At 39.0% G+C, this 19,984-nt stretch overlaps 1 protein-coding gene across 2 annotated transcripts in view; it reads right to left on the bottom strand.

The window, feature by feature from the left end:
* LOC124791682 (FACT complex subunit Ssrp1) overlaps nucleotides 1–19,984 on the bottom strand; it is a 91,397-nt gene that overhangs the window by 14,781 nt on the left and 56,632 nt on the right. For both annotated transcript variants that reach the window (XM_047257879.1, XM_047257880.1), the window contains exons 7-10: nucleotides 8,477–8,580; nucleotides 5,918–6,046; nucleotides 5,618–5,776; nucleotides 3,964–4,096 (exon numbers count right to left, since the gene is read on the bottom strand). In XM_047257879.1, the coding sequence (XP_047113835.1) occupies nucleotides 3,964–4,096; nucleotides 5,618–5,776; nucleotides 5,918–6,046; nucleotides 8,477–8,580 (525 nt within the window). The remainder of the gene's footprint in view (nucleotides 1–3,963; nucleotides 4,097–5,617; nucleotides 5,777–5,917; nucleotides 6,047–8,476; nucleotides 8,581–19,984) is intronic.

Below are 19,984 nucleotides of genomic sequence, written 5' to 3'. Positions count from 1 at the left end.
CCTGGCATTTATGGGCGTTAAGTTACTTGTATGTGCAGATGTGGTGCCAACTACCTCCAGCGACTTACCAAATCCTTATTGCTTCATTGCCATGGTGCATTGCCACTGTTATCTGTGCCAACGGCGGACATACCGGCTATTAGGTAGGTAATCATAATCTGTATACACTGCTTCCACACCAGAACATTATGACCACCTAATAGCCAGTAGTCCACCTATGGCATGGATAACAGTGGTGACATGTCGTAGCATGGAAATAATCAGGCCTTGGTAGGTCACTGGAGGGAGACAACACCAAATCTGCACACGCAACTCGCCTAATGCCTTTAAATTCCAGGGGGATAATAAGCTCTGCCGTCATGTTGAGTTACATCCCAGGTGTATTCAACCGGGTTCACATCTGGCAAGTCGGGCAGCCAGCACATCATTTGGAACTCGCCTCTGTGTTTCTTGAACTACTCCATCACACTCCTCATCTTGTGGCACGGCGCATTATCTTGTTGAAAAATGCCACTGCCATCAGGGAACACGACTGTTATGAAGGGGTGTACATGGTCTGCACCCAGTTTATGATACTCCTTTCTGTCATAGTGCCTTGCAAGAGCTCCACTGGACCCATGGATTCCCACGTGAATATTCCCCAGAGGGTAATGGAGCTGTCACCAGTTTGTCTCGATCCCACAGTGCAGGTGTCAAGAAGCTGTTCCCCTGGAAGATGATGGATTCGCACCCTCCCATTGGCATGACGGAGAAGGTATCGGGATTAATCAGACCACACAATGCTCTGCCACTGTGTGAGCATCCAATGCTGATGGTCACATGCCTGTTTCAGTTGTAGTTGCCGATGTCATGGCAACATTCATGGATCATTGGTTGCGGAGGCCCATCTCTAGGAGTGTTCGGTGCACTATGTATTCAGAAACATTTTTATGTTGCACAGCATTAAAGTCTGAAGTTAGTTCTGCCACAATTCGCTGCTTGTCCGGCTTATAATGTCCAACATCTGTAATGATGGGTCGCCACCCCACCCCATGACATCTGGACATAGTTTCACCTTGATTTTGCCACGTGTTGAAGACACCACAGCTCTCCTTGGACACCTGACAAGTCATTAAGTTTCAAAGTGCTCTTGCCATGTCTTCGGACCATCTCAATCCACCCTCAATAAAATTCAAGTGGATTGCACACTTTCCCCATTCTACACACAGACAGCATGCATGTGACTAGTAGCCATTCCTCATCTGGTGACATCGCTATCAGCAGGACGGGTTTATGTAACAGTAGGTCAGTGGTCATAATGTTCTACCACATACATGTATTTAATATTGTTATAACAAGGACCGTGAAGCATGATAGTGGTATTCAGTATTAAATTCACCAAATATGCCACTATTTTCACACAGGAGTATGTCATCCTGTCAATGAGGAGGTCATTACGGACTGTCTTAGATAAGGGAAGGAAATTAGATGTGCCTTTTTGAAGGGACCATCCTGGCATTTGCTTTAAGCAGTTTAAGGGCCATGAAAGACCTAAATCTGGATGGCCCAGGGAATCTGAACTGCTCCCCTCCAAAACCTGCATCCAGTGTCTTGCAACAGCGCCTACTTGGAGGACTAGTAACAAAACAGTGGCAGAAGTCTCTTTGTCATTTACCATTTGTAACTTGTATAAATGGAATAACAATGTGGTATTAATAAATTTACCTTAAATGTAGATCCAATAAAGGGTTGTGGTATTTCTGACCACCAAAGCTGCAGTATTATACATGAAAATACTAATTTCAAAATGTACATTTTTCTTTGTATTTACATATGGCTAAAGGTTAATGGCAATAGATAAACTCTCAAGCCCATGGCAAAACCACAAGGGAAAAAAGGCAATTTCCTCCTTTCTGATAGAATCAATTTAGTAATTATTACACTGCACAAAAGAAGGGGTTTTTTAAGCCCTGTCATCTGCCTCATTGTTGCACTGTAGAGTGAAATTTGGCCAAAGGTACTTAAGGACACTATGGGGCTGCAATCCATTTTGAACATGATCTGACTTCTTTGGGGTGTAGTGTATTCACAAATTTTTACTCTTGGTACACATGATGGAACCTCTAGGGATCATTCAAAACCTTTCGACAAATTTGATCCAAAGCGAAAGGGGTGTTCATGCTTTTTCAGCCCTGCTGCAGCATAATCACAGAGGGTGCAACACTGACATATGCATGGCACAAAGTCTCTCTAAGAACCCCCAGCTCAGCAACAACCTCGGTGCCACCCATGCACCTTTGGTGAGCACTTTAAATATGTACCTCTACAGAGAGAACCCTTGACAATTCCTGGGCACCTGAGAGCAGGCAACCCCTTCAACTCCCTACACCTGAGTGGTGCTATACTGCAGCTCTAGCGCCTACTAGGGGACATGCAGAATATGAGAGTTTTGAAGGAGTTTCATTCTTGCAGGTGCTTAGGAATCAGTCAAGGGTTCTCTCTGTACTGTTGTATTTTTTAAAGTGCTCAACGAATATGCAGGTGTGGCACAGAGGGTGTTGCCAAACTGGGGGTGGGAGGATCTTACAGGAACCCTCCGTCTTACATGTCAATGTCGCACCTTCCCGTGATCACACCACAGGAGAGTGCAGAACAGCAGGTGTGAAAAACCATACATACTATTTGCTGCTTCAGATCACAAGTGGTTTATATTCAAACCTGGGAATACATTTCACTTTCAAATCCATCAAATGGTTTTGAACGTTTCCTAGTCGCTCCAACCAGAGGAAAAATTGTGGCAGCGCTACACTCCAAAGAAGCCTGTCCAAGTTCAAATGAGATATAGACCCATAATCTCCTTAAAGAAAAAATCATCTGTGGGATGCCAGCAGTGTCAATGGTTGTCGAGAATGTCGTTCTGTTGACCATCACAGTGTTAACCCTTTTTAATTCACTGCAAAATGTTTGCAAATGAATGCCCCAATGAAAGCGGTGGTTTCATTGAAGCCCTTTATGCCACTTCCTGAGGCTTCTTTGTGTCGAGTCTGAGCCTGTTTTCCACCCATAAGAAAACTGCATGATTTCAACAATGGGTATTGCGGTTCTCACACCATCATATACGCGTCAAGAGAATGGGTCAGATGTGGTTACAGGGTTGTGAGATGACAGCCTTCCCATCATGTGACACTTCCATGGTGGCCTAGGGCAGAATTGTGGTGAAATTTGGTGCCAATGTGATATCATTAACCTACTTTACACCTGACTTGCATTTCTGAGCTCTGGCCTTTTTTTGCTTGTGACAACATCTTGTTGTGCGAAGCATCACTGAGCCCAAGGGTGTGGTCACAAAGTGCCACGTTTACATTGCACCATTACAGAGGAAGGACGTATGCACCTTGGAACCAAATTTCAAAATGATAGGACAAGTGTTAATCTGTATCAAGGAATAACTTCCATTGTACTAAAGCGAGATATAGAGGGCAAAATCTGTAGGGGAAAACAGAGATGGCAATATATCCAACAAACAATTGCGAGCATCGGTCGTAAGTGCTACTCTGAGACAACAGGGTTGCACAGGAGAGGAATAGTGGTGTGCTCCATCACATCAGTAAGAAGTCTAAAAAACACAAAAAAAGAAGGGGAGGAGCAGGAGGACGAGGAGAAGAAGTAGTAATAATCTTTAGTAGGCATATTTATACTAATTGCTGCTTCAAGCCGGCTTGCTGAACAACAACAACAACAACCTAAATGAACTATTAACAGTAACCTTTTCTGAATGTATGTTATAATGATGGAGGGTATGACTGGAAATAAAACAGATAAAAACCTAATATGCTATGAATATTTATGGCAGGAGAAAAGCAGTCATCAAAACTGAATAAATACGGCAACAGTTTTTTTTCCTCTCTCTCCAGGGTTTTCTTCGAGACAGAAAGAAGGCGGCAGGGACAGCAACTTACAAGAAAAATGACAGAAGTGCCTTACCGATTTTCCTCTGTTCTTCACTCGCAATTTCTTTGCTGTTATAAAATCAAATAATTTTCCATATTCATCTTTTTCAATACTACTAAATGTATGGACAACACTGGATTTTGTTTCAATTTCAAAATCAAATGACCTGTAAAATACAATTGTGAATTAGTGTAGCTGGTACTAAACCATTAAAACAGAAAAATCAAATATTACATGCAAAAGGTCATTAAAAAAGTTTTGGTATAATGTAAATAAAAAAGATACTCACTGAAAGAGTAGAAGCACTGAGTCATCAAATACAGAATTAAGAGGAAAGAACATTCCCTCGAGGAACTGCATTGCATTCTCATGTGAGAATGCTTCCACAATGACTGGCTTTTTCGTTAACATGGCTGTGTTTGAAGTGTCACTGTATACTTTTGTTTGGTTTGCCTGTTACACTTTTTAACACAGGCTGAAATTTCTTTGTGTTGTTAGCAGTTCTGAAGATATAAGTTATTAATGCAAGAGTAATGATTTAAGTTCAATGTTTATTTCTTTCAAAGTTCCTTTAATTGTTCTCATCAACCATGCAATGTTTTTGACTTTTTGTCCTTTGAAAAAATGATCTTATTTTACACTCCACTAATATTTAGCTTTAAAATAACATTTGCATTTTATATTTTGAAAAACATAGCTTGGACATCTAATTTTTAAATTTCCAGCACCCTTCCTTGTCTTTCTTACTAGGTGTGAAAGGCCTAAGTTTTTACTATACAAGCATTACATTTAGGTTTCAAATTGATATTTTTATTGTCAGTTTTTGAAAGAATTCCAGTGGAGGGCCCCCAAACCCCACACCACAATTCTCTTGTTCCCATTGCCAATAGCTTCTTCAAAAACTTGGCATCTCTGCAGGTCTTGGAAACCAGTAAAGAACTTCCATGGCCCATCTACCACTCAATTTCCTTGGTCCATTTCATATTCATTACAGCCATAACAACATCTTCCACACAAGTCTATTCTTTGATCCACATTGCTTGTTTACCTGTCCCTCTTAGCAGTTTCCTAAATGCATATCTCTACTATCCACTGACAACTTTCACTTTCTAAATAGGTTTCACAGTGAAAGTCCATAAATCAAAACTTTTAGTATTCACTGACCATAAACTTCATGTTTAAGGCAAACTGAAAACTTGATCTTCGTAATTCTATTTAAGTTAGCAAATGCACCTTACAACATTTTTCCTCACTTTGTCTTTTGTTGTTCATCCAATCATCTTGAACAGCCCCAAATACAAATATAGAGTTTATTTGTCTTGATCATAAGCTATAATGCTGATGATCAATTTAGATTGCTAAACATTCACCTTCAGTCTTTAACACCATAGTTACGACAAATAACATGTACCAAGTACCAGAGTATGCAGCAAGTATGTCATTACAACTTGCCAGTCTAGTGTTGAATTAAAAATTTGAGGTGAGGTTCTTTAGTGATCTTGTTTGATACGTCGGTACAATGCGAATGCATGGTCTTCAACAAGAATTATCCTATGTGAAGTCTGAACAATCTGTGCATACATACGTGGATGAAAACTGAACAAGGTGCAGAAAGAATCCTCTGCTAGTTCCTATTATGATAAACATGTTCAGGGTTATACATGAAAATCTACTGAATATTATTTACCTTGTACCACCACCACTTCTTGCAAAATTAACACTGACAATTTCTTCAAATCTAATATGCACAGGAGGCTTATGAACATAAATAAATCCCCTTTCCAATGGGTAGAGGTATCCAGCAGCTGCCTTGTATGAACAAGATATAGCTGGTGTACCAGAGTGCCTGCAAACAAAATTATATTTTTGAAGTATTTAACGCACAGCAACAACGTATCACAATATTTCTACACATTTTATACTTCAAAGTAACGGTTAACATAAGAAGATATTAAAACAAGTTCATAGTGCAAATTTTGCAACTTACCCAACAAAATTTCCTGGTGTTGTAATTTTTCTGTTTACAATGGCTTTCATAACTTTTCCCAAAATTTCATATGTTGGGCCAGTCATTTCCTTACTTAATTTTCCTTCATATTTTTCTTGCAGTTCCTCTCTGTAACAAAATTTGAAAAAGAATTTATTTTCTTAGAAAACAGAATAAAAGACATGTGCACACCAAAACTTTTTGACCGCCTGCTTAATAGCATACTGGGCCACCTCTGCAACTCCATATACATGAATAATTCTGTATGGCACAAATTCGACAACTCCTAGGTAGGTTTTGGAGCTATGAGACACCAGATATCTGTACACAGGTCATGCAATGCCTATAAATTACATATTGGTGGTCTGTGAGCATGGGACTGGCATCTGGTAGTGTCCCAGATGGAGTCCATCACTTTCGTACTATGCAAATTTGGTGTGCGAGATAGCAACATTAGTTCATTATCATGCTTTTTAACCCACTGTAACATGATTCTGGCTTTGTGACAAACTTTTATCTTGCTGGAAGATGCCATCACCATAAAGATGCGCACAACAGTAGCATATGACTGTCAGCCAGTTTGGCCATACCTGAGGTGCTTGGTCCCAGGTGCCTTGCCATAACAATCTGTCATCTGTCATAATTGCTTACATTAGTGACTTTCCTTATTTGTAGCTCATATCACCATTACAATTTCTCCCCCTTTACCTCTTCTCCACTTATAAACTTTCGTTTACTACATCACATACACACAATGCCACTGTGCGGCATTCGATCTCAAGGGCGGTAATGATCCAAATGTTTTGATTTGTCAGTGTATGTGCCGCTAATGGTTTTATGTAATTTGTGTTTATTGTTCTTGCAAAGGGGAAATATTTAAACAAGTCCTGTCTTCAACAGTTGGTGAAAGTGTCAAGCACCATAGAGAATTTGTTGAAACTGTTGAAGATGTGTGTTGTTGTGAACTATTTTACAGCCTTGAACTCTATTGAAAGCCTAGCTGTTTTTATTGTTGAGCAGTGCTCAAAATTTTGCAATTTTCTGCTGACATTAGAGAGCTCCAAGATACCATTAATTCATGGTCTACAATCTAAGCTTAGTGACCATTCAAGAGATTAAAAATTATAGAGGAAGCATTCCCATCCCCAACACAACCTTGGATAAACATCAAACTGCTGAAGCAAACGCAAGTAAATTTAACATTCCTGTTCTAATCTGCAGACAGAGCAAGCCTAATGAAACTGAACCTCTTAATCAAGTGTGACACAGGAAAGACTGTCATTTCTTCTATCAGTAAACTGTTTGATTCAAGAAACATAATGAAAGGTTATTAGACAGTTCTCAGCTAATGACGTAAATTCCCATTCTACAAGAACTTTCAACATCAGAATGTCTTGTAACATAGACAACATTAAGAGATTTAGTTGCTCGTTCTTGTAGAAAAGGTAAAGATGTTTATGAAAGTGCTATTCTTCCTTCCTGGAAATCAGAGTATGAGCACTTTGTGGGAGCTGCAGTTAAGACTTTGTGGATCCAGTCATAATATGTTGATGGTGAGAGGTCATTTTCAACATATTGCAATCTACTGTCTGACAGGAGAACAGCTCTGACTCCCAGTGATATGGAAGATATGGTATCGCGTCTTTCTCAGACTAATTTGTAGATTATGTACAGTGGCAGTATACATGTTTTCCAAACATTCACGCTTTGATGTATGTGTTTTCATCAGATTTATAATTTTCATGCTTTTTGAATTTATGTACAAATAAAAGATGTTTCACTGCAAATACGCTACCAATGATTTTTACTTTAGCTTTTATTGTTGAAACTGGGAATAAAATTTAGCAAAACTGACAAAATGATATACAAAAAGTTAAAAATACACTGATACAGCTTTTTAAAAATGATGAAACCAGGCAAAAATTTTCATTACAGACAGTTGCCTCTAATTACAACCTTAAAAAACTTATGATCATTCTTTATTGAACAGCCATCACACAAAAATGTGATGCAGTTGCAATGTGTGGCTGTGTTGTTATGGCAGTTTTACAACTGTATTCACTTTCACTTAAAGCTTCAACTCTCTTTGGCTAATAGATCTTTCTAAACGGATGCACTCAAAGTTCTGATCCTTTATAGCTACTTTAAACTATGTTTTTGATATAGTGCATAATATACTTGTCAAATTTGTAAATGGGTTCTTTCATAATTCTCAGTGAGATGCTACAGTTTTTTCTTACTCCTTTTGCCAATTTGACCTTTTTTTTCTTAATTTAAAAATTGATCCACTTTCCTCATTTCTTTTCCACTTTTAGCAATTGTCTCCAACAATTTTGTTTTATTTTCTTTGGTATGATGTCATACATTTTTTAAAAATCATTTTTCTTAGTGAATTTTGTTCTGGCACTTTAAATTCCCTGTTTTTTTCCTGCCCAACAACAGTGTCAGGATTTGGGAATTGTCACATAAAATAACAAACTGACTGGACATGATGTACAAAAACACTACTGCTTTTATAATGTAGTGCAAAGTTACAAGAGCAGCACATGCAAAACTTACTCTGATATAGGTAGTTCAACAGTAATGTCCTCTTCTTGACCAAATTGAAAAACAAGGTAGTGGTACCTTGTCTGACCCTGCTTTATTGGAGGATCCAAACTGACCTGTTTTAAAATGAAACCAGAAAACTTTTAAGTACATAGCAATTCATTATATCTCAATAATAATGAATATCCATCTACTGATTTTGTATAGTATCATTCTCACAAATATGGTCTTTTTTATGGTTTAATATTCAGCAGCCTACTTTGAGATACACAAATATGTGACTGAAGTCATTTATGGAAAACCTAAACAACTTACCATGTGGCCTAGTGATGGACTGAACACTGCTTCTCTCAAATGGAATGTGTGTAACTGGAATATCTGTTATTAAGACAAAGAACACACACACACACACACACACACACACACACACACAAGCAAAACAAAATTTAAACCATTTAAAAGAAGAGAAATGGCAGTTCATTACCAATGTTAATGGAGATGATCCCAGTTCATTCAGAAATAGAGAATTTCATAAAGGATGCAACCAAATAATTGCTGGAAGACTTCAACCAAATAGTTTTTACAATCCATTCCACTTGCAAAAAATGTACACTATGCACCACAGAACTAATCCTCCGCCGCCACCACCGCTGCTGCTTAAACTGCCAAGGGGGAGGAGACCACGAGAAAAGATTCAATAATCAATGAAAGGATAAGTTCTCCCCCCATCAACAGCAGCAAAAAATGGTATAAAGGGAGTACAATTCACTACAAATAGGAACGTAGAACAGAGATTTTGTAATTGTGAACAGTTCAGCGATAGGGTTGTTCTTATCAGAATCGACAGCAAACCAACACAGTGAACGATATTTCAGATATACATGCTGACATCACAAGCTAAAGATGAAGAGATAGAGAAAATATATGAGGATACTGAAAGGGTAATGCAGTATGTAAAGGGAGATGAAAATCTAATAGTCATGGGGGGACTGGAATGCAGTTGTAGGGGAAGGAGTAGAAGAAGTAGTTCAGGAGAATATGGGCTGGGAACAAGGAATGAGAGAGGAGAAAGACTAATTGAGTTCTGTAACAACTTCAGCTTTTTAATAAAGAATACTCTGTTCAAGAATCACAAGAGGAGGGAGTATACTTGGAAAAGGCCGGGTGATATGGGAAGATTTCGGTTAGATTACATGAGGGCCACACACAGATACTGGATTGTAAGGTGTGCCCAGGAGCAAATATACTTCTACCACAATGTAGTAATGATGAAGAGTAGGACGGATCAATATGCAAATAAGTGGCATACAGGAGTACTGAGGAATGATGAGATATGCTGGTGGACTAAAGATACAGCAATGAGGAATTCCTCAGTAGGCAGTACGGTTGGAGAGGAATGGACATCTCTAAAAAGTCCTACCACAGAAGTTGGAAAGAAAAACACCAGTACAAAGAAGGTAACTGGAAAGAAACCAAGGGTGACAGAAGAGATACTTCAGCTGGTTGATGAAAGAAGGAAGTACAAACTTATTCAAGGAAATTCGGGATTACGGAAATACAAGTTGCTGAGGTACGAAGTAAATAGGAAGCGCAGGAAAGCTAAGACAAAATGGCTCCATGAAAAATGTGCAGAAATCTAATAAGAAACGATTGTCGGAAGGACTGACTCAACTTATAGGAAAGTCAAAACACTCTAGGATAAAACTGAAAACTAGGATGGTAACATTAAGAGTGCTATGGGAGTTCTGCTGTTAAAGCCAAAGGAGTCAGCGAATAGTTGGGAAGAGTACATTGAAGGCCTATATGAGGGGGAAGATGTGTCTGATATGATAGAAGAAGAAACAAGAGTTGATTTAGAAGAGATTGGGGACCCGGTATTAGAATCAGAATTTAAAAGAGCTTTGGTGGACTTAAGATCAAATAAGGCAGAAGGGATAGATAACATTCCATTAGAATTTCTAAAATCATTGGGGGAAGTGGCAACAAAACGACTATTCACGTTCGTGTGTAGAAGATATGAGTCTGGCGACATACCATCTGACTTTCGGAAAAGCATCATCCACACAATTCCGAAGATGGCAAGAGCTGACAAGTGCGAGAATTATCGCACAATCAGCTTAACAGCTCAAACATCTAAGTTGCTGACAAGATCAATATACCGAAGAATGGAAAAGAAAATTGAGGATATGTTAGACAATGATCAGTTTGGCTTTAGAAAAGGTGGAGACCCCAGACATGCGAGTCTGACGTGGTTGATAATGGAAGCAAGATTAAAGAAGTGTCAAGACACTTTCATATGATTTGTTGACCTGGAAAAAACGTTCGACAATGTAAATTGGTGTAAGATGTTTGAAATTCTGAGAAAAATGGGGGTAAGCTATAGGAAGGGACAGGTAATATACAAGAGGGAATAATAAGAGTGGACGACCAAGAACCAAGAGCTCGGACTAAAATGGGCGTAAGACAGGGATTTAATCATTCGCCCCTACTGTTCAATCTGTACATCGAAGAAGCAATTATGGAAATAAAACAAAGGTTCAGAAGTGAAATTAAAATTTAAGATGAAACAATATCAATGATACGATTCACTGATGGCACTGCTATTCTGAGTGAAAGCGAAGAATAATTACAGGATGTTCTGCGTGTAAAGAACAATCTAATAAGTACAGAATATGGATTGAGAGTAAATTGAAGACAGTTAGAAGTGATGACAAATAGCAAAAATTAGAACAGTGAGAAACTTAACATCAGGACTGATGGTCACGAGGCAGATGAAGTTAACAAATTCTACTGCCTAGGGAGCACAATAATCACCGACGGACAGAGCAAAGAGGACATCAAAACAAGCTATCGCTGCAAAAAAGACATTCCTGGCCAAGAGAAATCTACTAGCATCAAACATAGGCCTTAACTTGAGGAAGAAATTTCTGCAAACGTACATTTGGAGCACAGCATTGTATAGTACCCAAACATGGACTGTGGGGAAAGCATAACTGAAGAGATTAGAAGCATTTCAGATGTGGTGCTACAGATGAATGCTGAAAATTAGGTGGCCTGATTAGGTAAGGAATGAGGAGGTTCTGCACAGAATTGGAGAGGAAAGAAATATGGAGAAAACACTGACAAGGAGAAGGGGCAGGATGATGGGATATCTGTCAAGACATAAGCGAATGACTTCCATGGTACTAGAGGAAGTTGTAGAAGGCAAAAACTGTAGAGGAAGACAGAGATTGGAATACATTCAGCAAGTAATTGAGGACGTAGGTTGCAAGGCAGGCACAGGAGAAGAATTCGTAGCATACCACATCAACACCTGTCAAAAGATCGATGACAAAAGAAAGGTCTTTCAAGAGCACTGGATGTTGCTGAAGGTAGATTAGTGAAACCAAATCCAGTTGCAGAAAATTCACATGCAGGGAAAAAAAAAAAAAGATGAAAAAAAAGAAGGCATATAAAGTAGGTTTAGAAATGTCTCCCCTAGATAACAGCAACGCATTATTAGTTCTGACTGCGAATAAAATTCAAAAAAGGTGATGCGATTTGCTTCTCTTCAGGAAGTTTCCACGGAATTTTATAGATTACTTGATGGTATTTCTGATGATAAAGCATATGATCTTAGTTTACAATTCTTTCATTTTAGGAAAAATTTAAAGTAATGATACTGTTGATCAACATGTCTAAACTGATAACTTTATGGAATGATTTGAAGCATGAAATAAACAACAATGCCTGGACGATTACGTCTGAAAGTGATAGAACAGCTGATTATTTGAATGCACAACTGTGTGCTGGTAAAAAGTTTTTATCAAATCAAGAAAAACAAAATACAAATCAAGACACACTTACTTTAGGTTCAAAAGAAGGGAAGAAATATTATACATGCTTCAAATGAAAGACAAAAACAATCTGCCATTACCGCAAAAAAAAATCAAATCATCTGATCAAACAATGTCAAAAGTAGATAGTAGATGGAAAGCTACCAAAATCACAGGCAAGCTGTAATTCTCAAGCGGACAAAGATTCAGATAAGAAATAGAGTTTGCTACGATATCAGATGTGTTTTAGTCTTGACTCCAATAAAAGCATATGTATGTGGGATAATGGTGCAACAAGCCATGTTACCAATTGAAATGCTCAGTTTTAAAACCTCTTTAGTCACTCTTCTTGACAAATTCATTTTATTATGTGGCATAATTAAATTTGAAGGGTAGAGATGTCATTATGTGTTAAAAACCAGTAAGTGTGCTGTACACTGCGGCCATGAGGGGGCTGTTAATATATTCTAAAAAAGATATGTAACATGAAGGAATGATCCAAATGAGACAGGAATCGGTAGATAGGCTGTACATGTACAGACAGACGATTATAATTTCAGAAAAACTGGATGGTTTATTCAAAAGAAAGAACTTCACAAAATCAGCATGTCAGGAATGCATTGGTCAACCACTGGCTCTTATGCAAGCAGTTATTTGGGTTGGCACTGATTGACATAGTTTTTAGATGCCCTTCTGAGGGCTATTGTGCCAAATTTTGTCCAATAGGTGCATTAGATAATCAAAATTCCCAGACAGATGGAGGGCACTGCTTAAAATGCCCCAACATTCTGAATTAGGGAGAGATCTGGTGACTTGCTGGCCTAGGTAGGGTTTGGCAAGCACAAAGACATGAAGCAGAAACTCTTGCTGTTTGTAGTTGGGGATTGTATTGCTGAAATAAAAGCTCAGAACGAAGGGCAACAAAATGGGGCATAGAATACTGTCAACATACTGTTGTGCTGCGAGGGTGCAGCAGATGACAACCAAAGAGGCCATGCTATGGAAAGAAATCGCACCCTATACCATCATTCCTGGTTGTCAGGCTGTATGGCAAACGACAGTCAGGTTGTTATCCCACTGCTGTCCAGGACATCTCCAGCCACATCTGCAGTCTGTAATACAATTGACTGGAGTATACTTGTCCTCAGTGATGAGTCCCACTTTCAACTGAGCCCCGATGACCAGCAAAGACGTATCTGGAGATGTCATGGACAGCAGTGGGACACCAACTTGTCTGCCACCCACCATATGACCCAACAATCAGGAGCAATGGTCCTGAATGCCATTCCTTTTCTTAGCAAGAACCCTATGGTTGTCATTTGTGGCACCCTTACAGAACAGCAGTACATCATGGTATTCTACGCCCAGCTTTGTTGCCCTTACTCTAGAATTATATTGCAGCAAGATAATGTCCATCCACACATGGCAAGAGTTTCTATTGCTTGTCTTCATGCTTGCCAAAACCCTTCATTTGACAGCAAGGTCAATGGATCTTTCCCTAATTCAGAAGATTTGGAGCATTTTGGGAGGGGTCCTCCAGCATCTGGGGATTCTGACAATCTAATATGCCAACTGGACAGAATTTGGCACAATGTCCCTCAGGATGATGCCGAACAACTCTATCGATCAATGCCAACCTGAATAATTGCTTGCATAAGGGCCAGAGGTAAAGCAACACATTACTGACTCGCTCAGTTTGTAATGCTCTTTCTCTTGAATTAATCATTCAATTTTTGTGGAATTGTAATCATTTGTTTGTCTTTGCATGTACATCATTCTTTGAATTTCCATCCAATTTGGATAATTCCTTTGTGGCGTGTTGTTTTTCTTTTGTCTTGGAGTGTATTTGCTTTGGTTTTGAAACTTCATAAATCCCTAACTTGCAGGGTTTCTCACCATAACAGTGTTTTAACACAAGAGTGTACTGTCAGTATCAGCTGCTGGTAACACAAATTTCAAAAATTGTGGGAAGCACATTGCTTTTAGTTTGTCAAGAGAGATTTATGATTGTTTATGCTGCGCAAGCATTTCTTCTTCAGACAATAATGATGTTAGTGAAAAAAGGGGGGGGGAGAATTAGAAACAACAAATGTGCAACATAATAAAAAATGCAAGCATGAAGCAAACTCTGTAAGTAGGTTACAATAATAAAGAATTGCATCCACAAAATTGTAATGTTCCTTGCAAGCAAGTTTTCTACTTGGCCTATTACCTTCTTATTAATGATATGCGATTTTATTGGAAATAAGTATTAACTTACTCCAACCTTTTTGTCTGAAATGTTGGAATTTGTGAAAGATAACCTCTTTCATATTCAATGTAATCTATGATGTAATTAAGTTTAGTTATACCAAGGATGGATTCATAGGAGGATTACACAGTTTTCCACAAACAACCAACATGTTGCTTATTTACAGTCTCTCATCACACTTGTTGCCATACAAAGAAAGGCGGCCTCTTCTAAAAAATCCAACAACTGTAGGGAAGAAACCTTTCATTTATGGTATAACAACCAAAAATTGGAGGCATATTGATTGTAAGAAAGTGTTTTGTATCTTACATGGGATTAATGAAGATTGAGTTCACTCTTTCTGTAGTCTTTTGCATGATGGGAAATCTCCTGTTGATGAAAGATGTTTAGGGAGGCCCTCACATGCAATTCCAGGACATGTTGTGAAAACTAAAAAGGTCCAATTTTGTTTTCTTTCTATAAGACAAAGGAAGCAGGCAAAAAGGAAGACAAACATCTCAGAAATGAGATCAACAGGAAGTGCAAAATGGCTAAGCAAGGATGGCTAGAGGACAGATCTAAGGATGTAGAGGCATATATCACTAGGGGTAAGATATATACTGCCTACAGGAAAATTAAAGATACCTTTGGAAAAAAGAGAACCACATTTAAGAATATCAAGAGCTCAGATTGAAAACCAGTTCTAAGCAAAGAAGAGAAGGCAGAAAAATGGATTAGTATATAGAGTGTCTATACAAGAGTGATGTACTTGAGATTAATATTGCGGAAATGGAAGATTACGTAGTAGATGAAGATCAAATGGGGGATACGATAACATGTGAAGAGCTTGATGGAGCACAGAATGAACTGTGTCGAAACAAGGCCCCGGGAGTAGACAACACTGCATCAGAACTACTGATAGCCTTGGGTGAGCTAGCCATAACAAAACTCTACCATCTGGTAAGTAAGAAGTATGAGACAGGTGAAATACCCTCAGACCTCAAGAAGAATGCAGTAATTCCAATCCCAAAGAAAGCAGGTGTTGACAGGTGTGAAAATTACCGAACTATCAGTGTAGTAAGTCACGGTCACAAATTACTAACACGAATTCTTTACAGACGAATGGAAAACTGGTAGGAGGCAATACTGACCCTATGACTTATCTTAGGAGATAGATTAAGGAAAGGCAAACCTAAGTTTCTAGCATTTGTAGACTAATAGAAAGCTTTTGGCAATGTTGACTGGAATACACCCTTTCAAATTCTGAAGGTGCCACAGGTAAAATACACGGAGTGAAGGGCTATTTACAATTTGTACAGAAACCAGATGGCAGTTATAAGAGTCGGTAGGCATGAAAGGTAAGCAGTGGTTGGCAAGGAAGTGAGACAGGGTTATAGTCTATCCCCGATGTTATTCAATCTGTATGTTCAGCAAGCAGTAAAGGAAACAGAAGAAAAATCTGGAGTAGGAACTAAAATCCATGGAGAAGAAATAAAGACTCTGAGGTTTGCTGATGACATTGTAATTTTGTCAGAGACAGCAAAGGACCTGGAAGAGCAGTTGAACGGAATGGACAGTGTCTTTAAAGGAGGGTATAAGATGATCATCAATAAAAGCAAAACAAGGATAATTGAATGTAGTCGAATTAAATCAGGTGGTGCTCAGGGACTTAGATCAGAAATGAGACAGTTAAAGTAGCAGATGAGTTCTGCTGTTTGGGGAGCATAATAACTGATGATAGTTGAAGTAGAGAGGATATAAATTGCAGACTGGCAATGGCAAGGAAGGTTTTTCTGAAGAAGAGAAATTTGTTAACACTGAGTATAAATTTAAGTGTGAGGAAGTACTTTATGGAGTGTAGCCATGTGTGGAAGTGAAACAGGGACGAAAACTACTTTAGACAACAAGGGAATAGAAACTTTCTAAATTTGGTATTACACAAGGATGCTGAAGACTAGATGGGAAGATCATGTAACTAATGAAGAGGTACTGAATAGAATTGGGAGGAGAGGAATTTGTGGCACAACTTTACTAGAAGGAGGGATCAGTTTGTAGGACATGTTCTGAGGCATCAAGGGATCACCAAATTAGTATTCGAGGGCAGTGTGGAAGGGTAAGAATTGTAGAGGGAGACCAAGAGATGAATACACTAAGCAGATTCAGAAGGATGTAGGTTGCAATAGGTACTTGGAAATGAAGAGGCTTGCACAGGATGGAGTAGCATAGAGAGTTGCATCAAACCAGTCTCTGGACTGAAGACAACAACAACAACACCAACAACAACAACAAACATGACAATAATAAAATTTTGATTATTTATTCTTAAAAACCTGTTAAGTCACAGAGTTGTTAAGGTAGCTACACAAAAATTTAATAAGCAGCTTAAGTGCATATCATATCATGATGTTTCATAAGCATTAATCCTCAGAGGCAAAGCAGTTTACAAAAAGTTACTAGTTTATCCAGCAATTAGTTTTTTGTCTTTTTCTCACAAGTTTACATTATGTAGCTTACAGGGTTTCAAAAATAACCGATTAAATTACAAAAAGAACTTCACACAATCTGAAGCATTTCTGTCAGCACATACTCTTATCACTGCAGGTGGGCCTACTGTTGAAGTGAATAGGAGAGCATCTATGGACATTGGAGGAACAGTAGAATGAAATTGGCAGAAACCGGAAATGGGAGATGTATGGTACGTACCAAAAATTTGAAATTATTCATTTTCTGTTCTTGCCGAACAGGATAAAAATACAGATAGTGCATTTGTACAGCTAGTACAAAATTGAAGTCCTAAAATTTATTCAAATATTATACTAGTGGGTACAAGATCATTTTGGAATTTTATTCAAATTACACCTGAGAATTTTTAAACCAGTTTCCTTTTGTAGTAAATGCACTCAATCAAGAAAAATTTATTTCACTTCTATCCTGAAAGATTTGGGTACCTGAATAATCATCATATGAAGGAAATTATCCACAAAGAGCTGAAAGGTCAATGTGGGTCTGGATTCTTGAATTATGTAAAGTTCGTGTTTACAGAAAAGTTAGCAAACTTGTTTTAGCCAGGAGAGAAACAGCACTCAAATCAAGAGTTTTGATTCATGCAAGTGATTGTCATCTGTTTCAAGGTACAGCGTCTGAACACTGTTATACTTTTTGAAGATGATTATACAAAATTTTGAGATATCTAGATCATCATAAGTAAATATGAGGATGTTCATAACTGAGGCATTTTACAGCTGAAGCAAAGCTTCCCCAGGCATTGTGCTAGCCTTCTTTTAAGTGATAATGAAGGAGAGTTTAGAGAAATTCTACATAAAGATAGCACAGTTCAATGTCTGACAATGCCCTACACTTCACAGCAAAATGGCTGCAGTGAAGAGAGAATCCTATCACTGAGGGAACAGCCTGAACCACAATGTGTGTTTGCAGTAATGTTCTAGTGTCTTTGGGTCAAAATGATAAATTCAGCTTCAGACATTTTAAATCAAATACAACCTCCTCTGTATCTGGAGTGTCTTTTTATGAATTTTGGTATGGCATCTTCGGTATGGCATCAAACCTAGAACAAAACATTTGCATATAACAGGAAATGTTTACCACACTTCTGTTCTAAAGCAAATAAGATGTATCAGATTGCTGTACAAGGAATTTTGATTGGTTATGATGCAATGGAAAGTTATTATATTTGGTGAAGACATGATAAGTTAATCAGGTCTTAAGATGTCATCTTTACCACAAAAGACATTACTTCAGAAGTAAGACATGTCTACTTCAGTAACCATATATTCAAAATGAAGATAGGTAATTACTGATGAAGAGCACAGGGCAAGTCATACAGCAGGGACAAGCCATAGGGTAGGGACATGGGTGCAGAGGTACACAGGGTCTGACCAGGATGTTGCAGAGATTGGTGGGGGGGGGGGGGGGGGGGGGAGGGAGGGAGGGAGGGGGTGAAAGGGAGGGAGGGGGGAGGGGACGAAAAGCAACTCTATGTGTGGTGTGCAGAATGTCATGCAGAATGGATCTCATTTAAGTGCATGATTTTAGGAAGCTGAAGCCTTATCAAAATAGCTGATAAACACAGTCAGGATTGGAACAGTGCTGACTGACAGGAAGTGTAGTCCTGGTTGTTTTTTGGAGCGATCAGCAGTATCAGGATTGGATGTGATGGCACAGGAAATCTGCTTTTGAACTAAGCTCGTGGTGTAATTACACTAATGAAGGCCAAGGTTAGAATAGTGATGTATTGCTGTAAACAGTGTGCATCTGAACAAATATGTTTGCCTTGAATGCCAAGGCTACAAGTGGGAGAACATTTGATATGGGAAGGATGGCAACTATCAAAATGTAAGGACTGTTGCGTGTTAGCAGGTTTAATGTGAACAGAAATGAGTAGCTGACCTAGCTGACCTTCGTGAGAATGATTTATTACTATTTGAGGTGTGGGGTGCTCAACAGCATGGTCATCAGTGCCCTGATGAAAATACAGCATGCCAATCTCATGGGTGGGGACAAAGGCTGTCCTAACATGCGGAGCAGCTGATAATGCATTAAAGTCTGGCTCCCTTCCCAACCAATTTAGGAAGCCTCCCACTGGAGGAGACGGAAGCCATGTGATAAAGGGCTATGTCTGATGCATAGCCTGGTAAACAGAACTTCTTTCCAGGATGAGGCTGACACGAAGTCCACCATGTCTGTGTGGTCCATCTGAGCGACCACAGTTTGTTTTCTATCATCTTCTATCATTCAGTCACCCACTGACACATGATGCATCCAAAATGAGACAATGTGTGCAACGGGCTGGGCCACTCAATTCCAACGCGCTTCCTTGGCTGCTTTATTGGCCGTATCACTTCCCTGTATCCCGATATGGCCAGGTACCCAGCAAAAGATCACCACCTTGCCACAATGTTGGAGCCACTGTAAGGAATCACTGATGAGCTGAATCAACTGGTCTACTGGATACATTTGGTGAAGTGCTTGTAGTGCACCAAGTGAACAACACCATCCCAACGCACTTCCTTGGCAGACAAGAAACCTTGTATGGTGATGTCTATGAATCCCCGCCAGCGCATTCATAGTGCCATACAACTACGTGTCGTAATTTGTAAATTGTTCTGGAAGACACACTTTGACAACTCCAACAGGGGAACAGCAGAACAACCAAGGACATTCTCTTGCTGGAATCCATACGAATAAACAGCGATAAAACTGTGGTACATACTTAAAATGGAAGAAAACAAAGTAGTAAATATGTAATCTGAAGTACAAGTTTTCTTGTTCCATGTCAAGCTTAAAATCACTTTGGGTCTCTGAAGGCACCAAGGTGGCAACATGTTCCATCTGTTGATATGTATTTGGAGGTCTATAGATCCAGATCCTGGAGGCAGTCAGTAGCACGTATCCCAAATGATTTGGTTGCACGGGACCGATTCCTGAACAGCTGGTCAAAGTTGGGTTGGACCACTG

This window comes from Schistocerca piceifrons, chromosome 1, assembly GCF_021461385.2.
Source record: "Schistocerca piceifrons isolate TAMUIC-IGC-003096 chromosome 1, iqSchPice1.1, whole genome shotgun sequence".
Lineage (NCBI taxonomy): Eukaryota > Metazoa > Arthropoda > Insecta > Orthoptera > Acrididae > Schistocerca > Schistocerca piceifrons.
The sequence above is the reverse complement of the archived record's forward strand: the minus strand, read 5'-3'. Positions and strand labels throughout refer to the sequence as shown.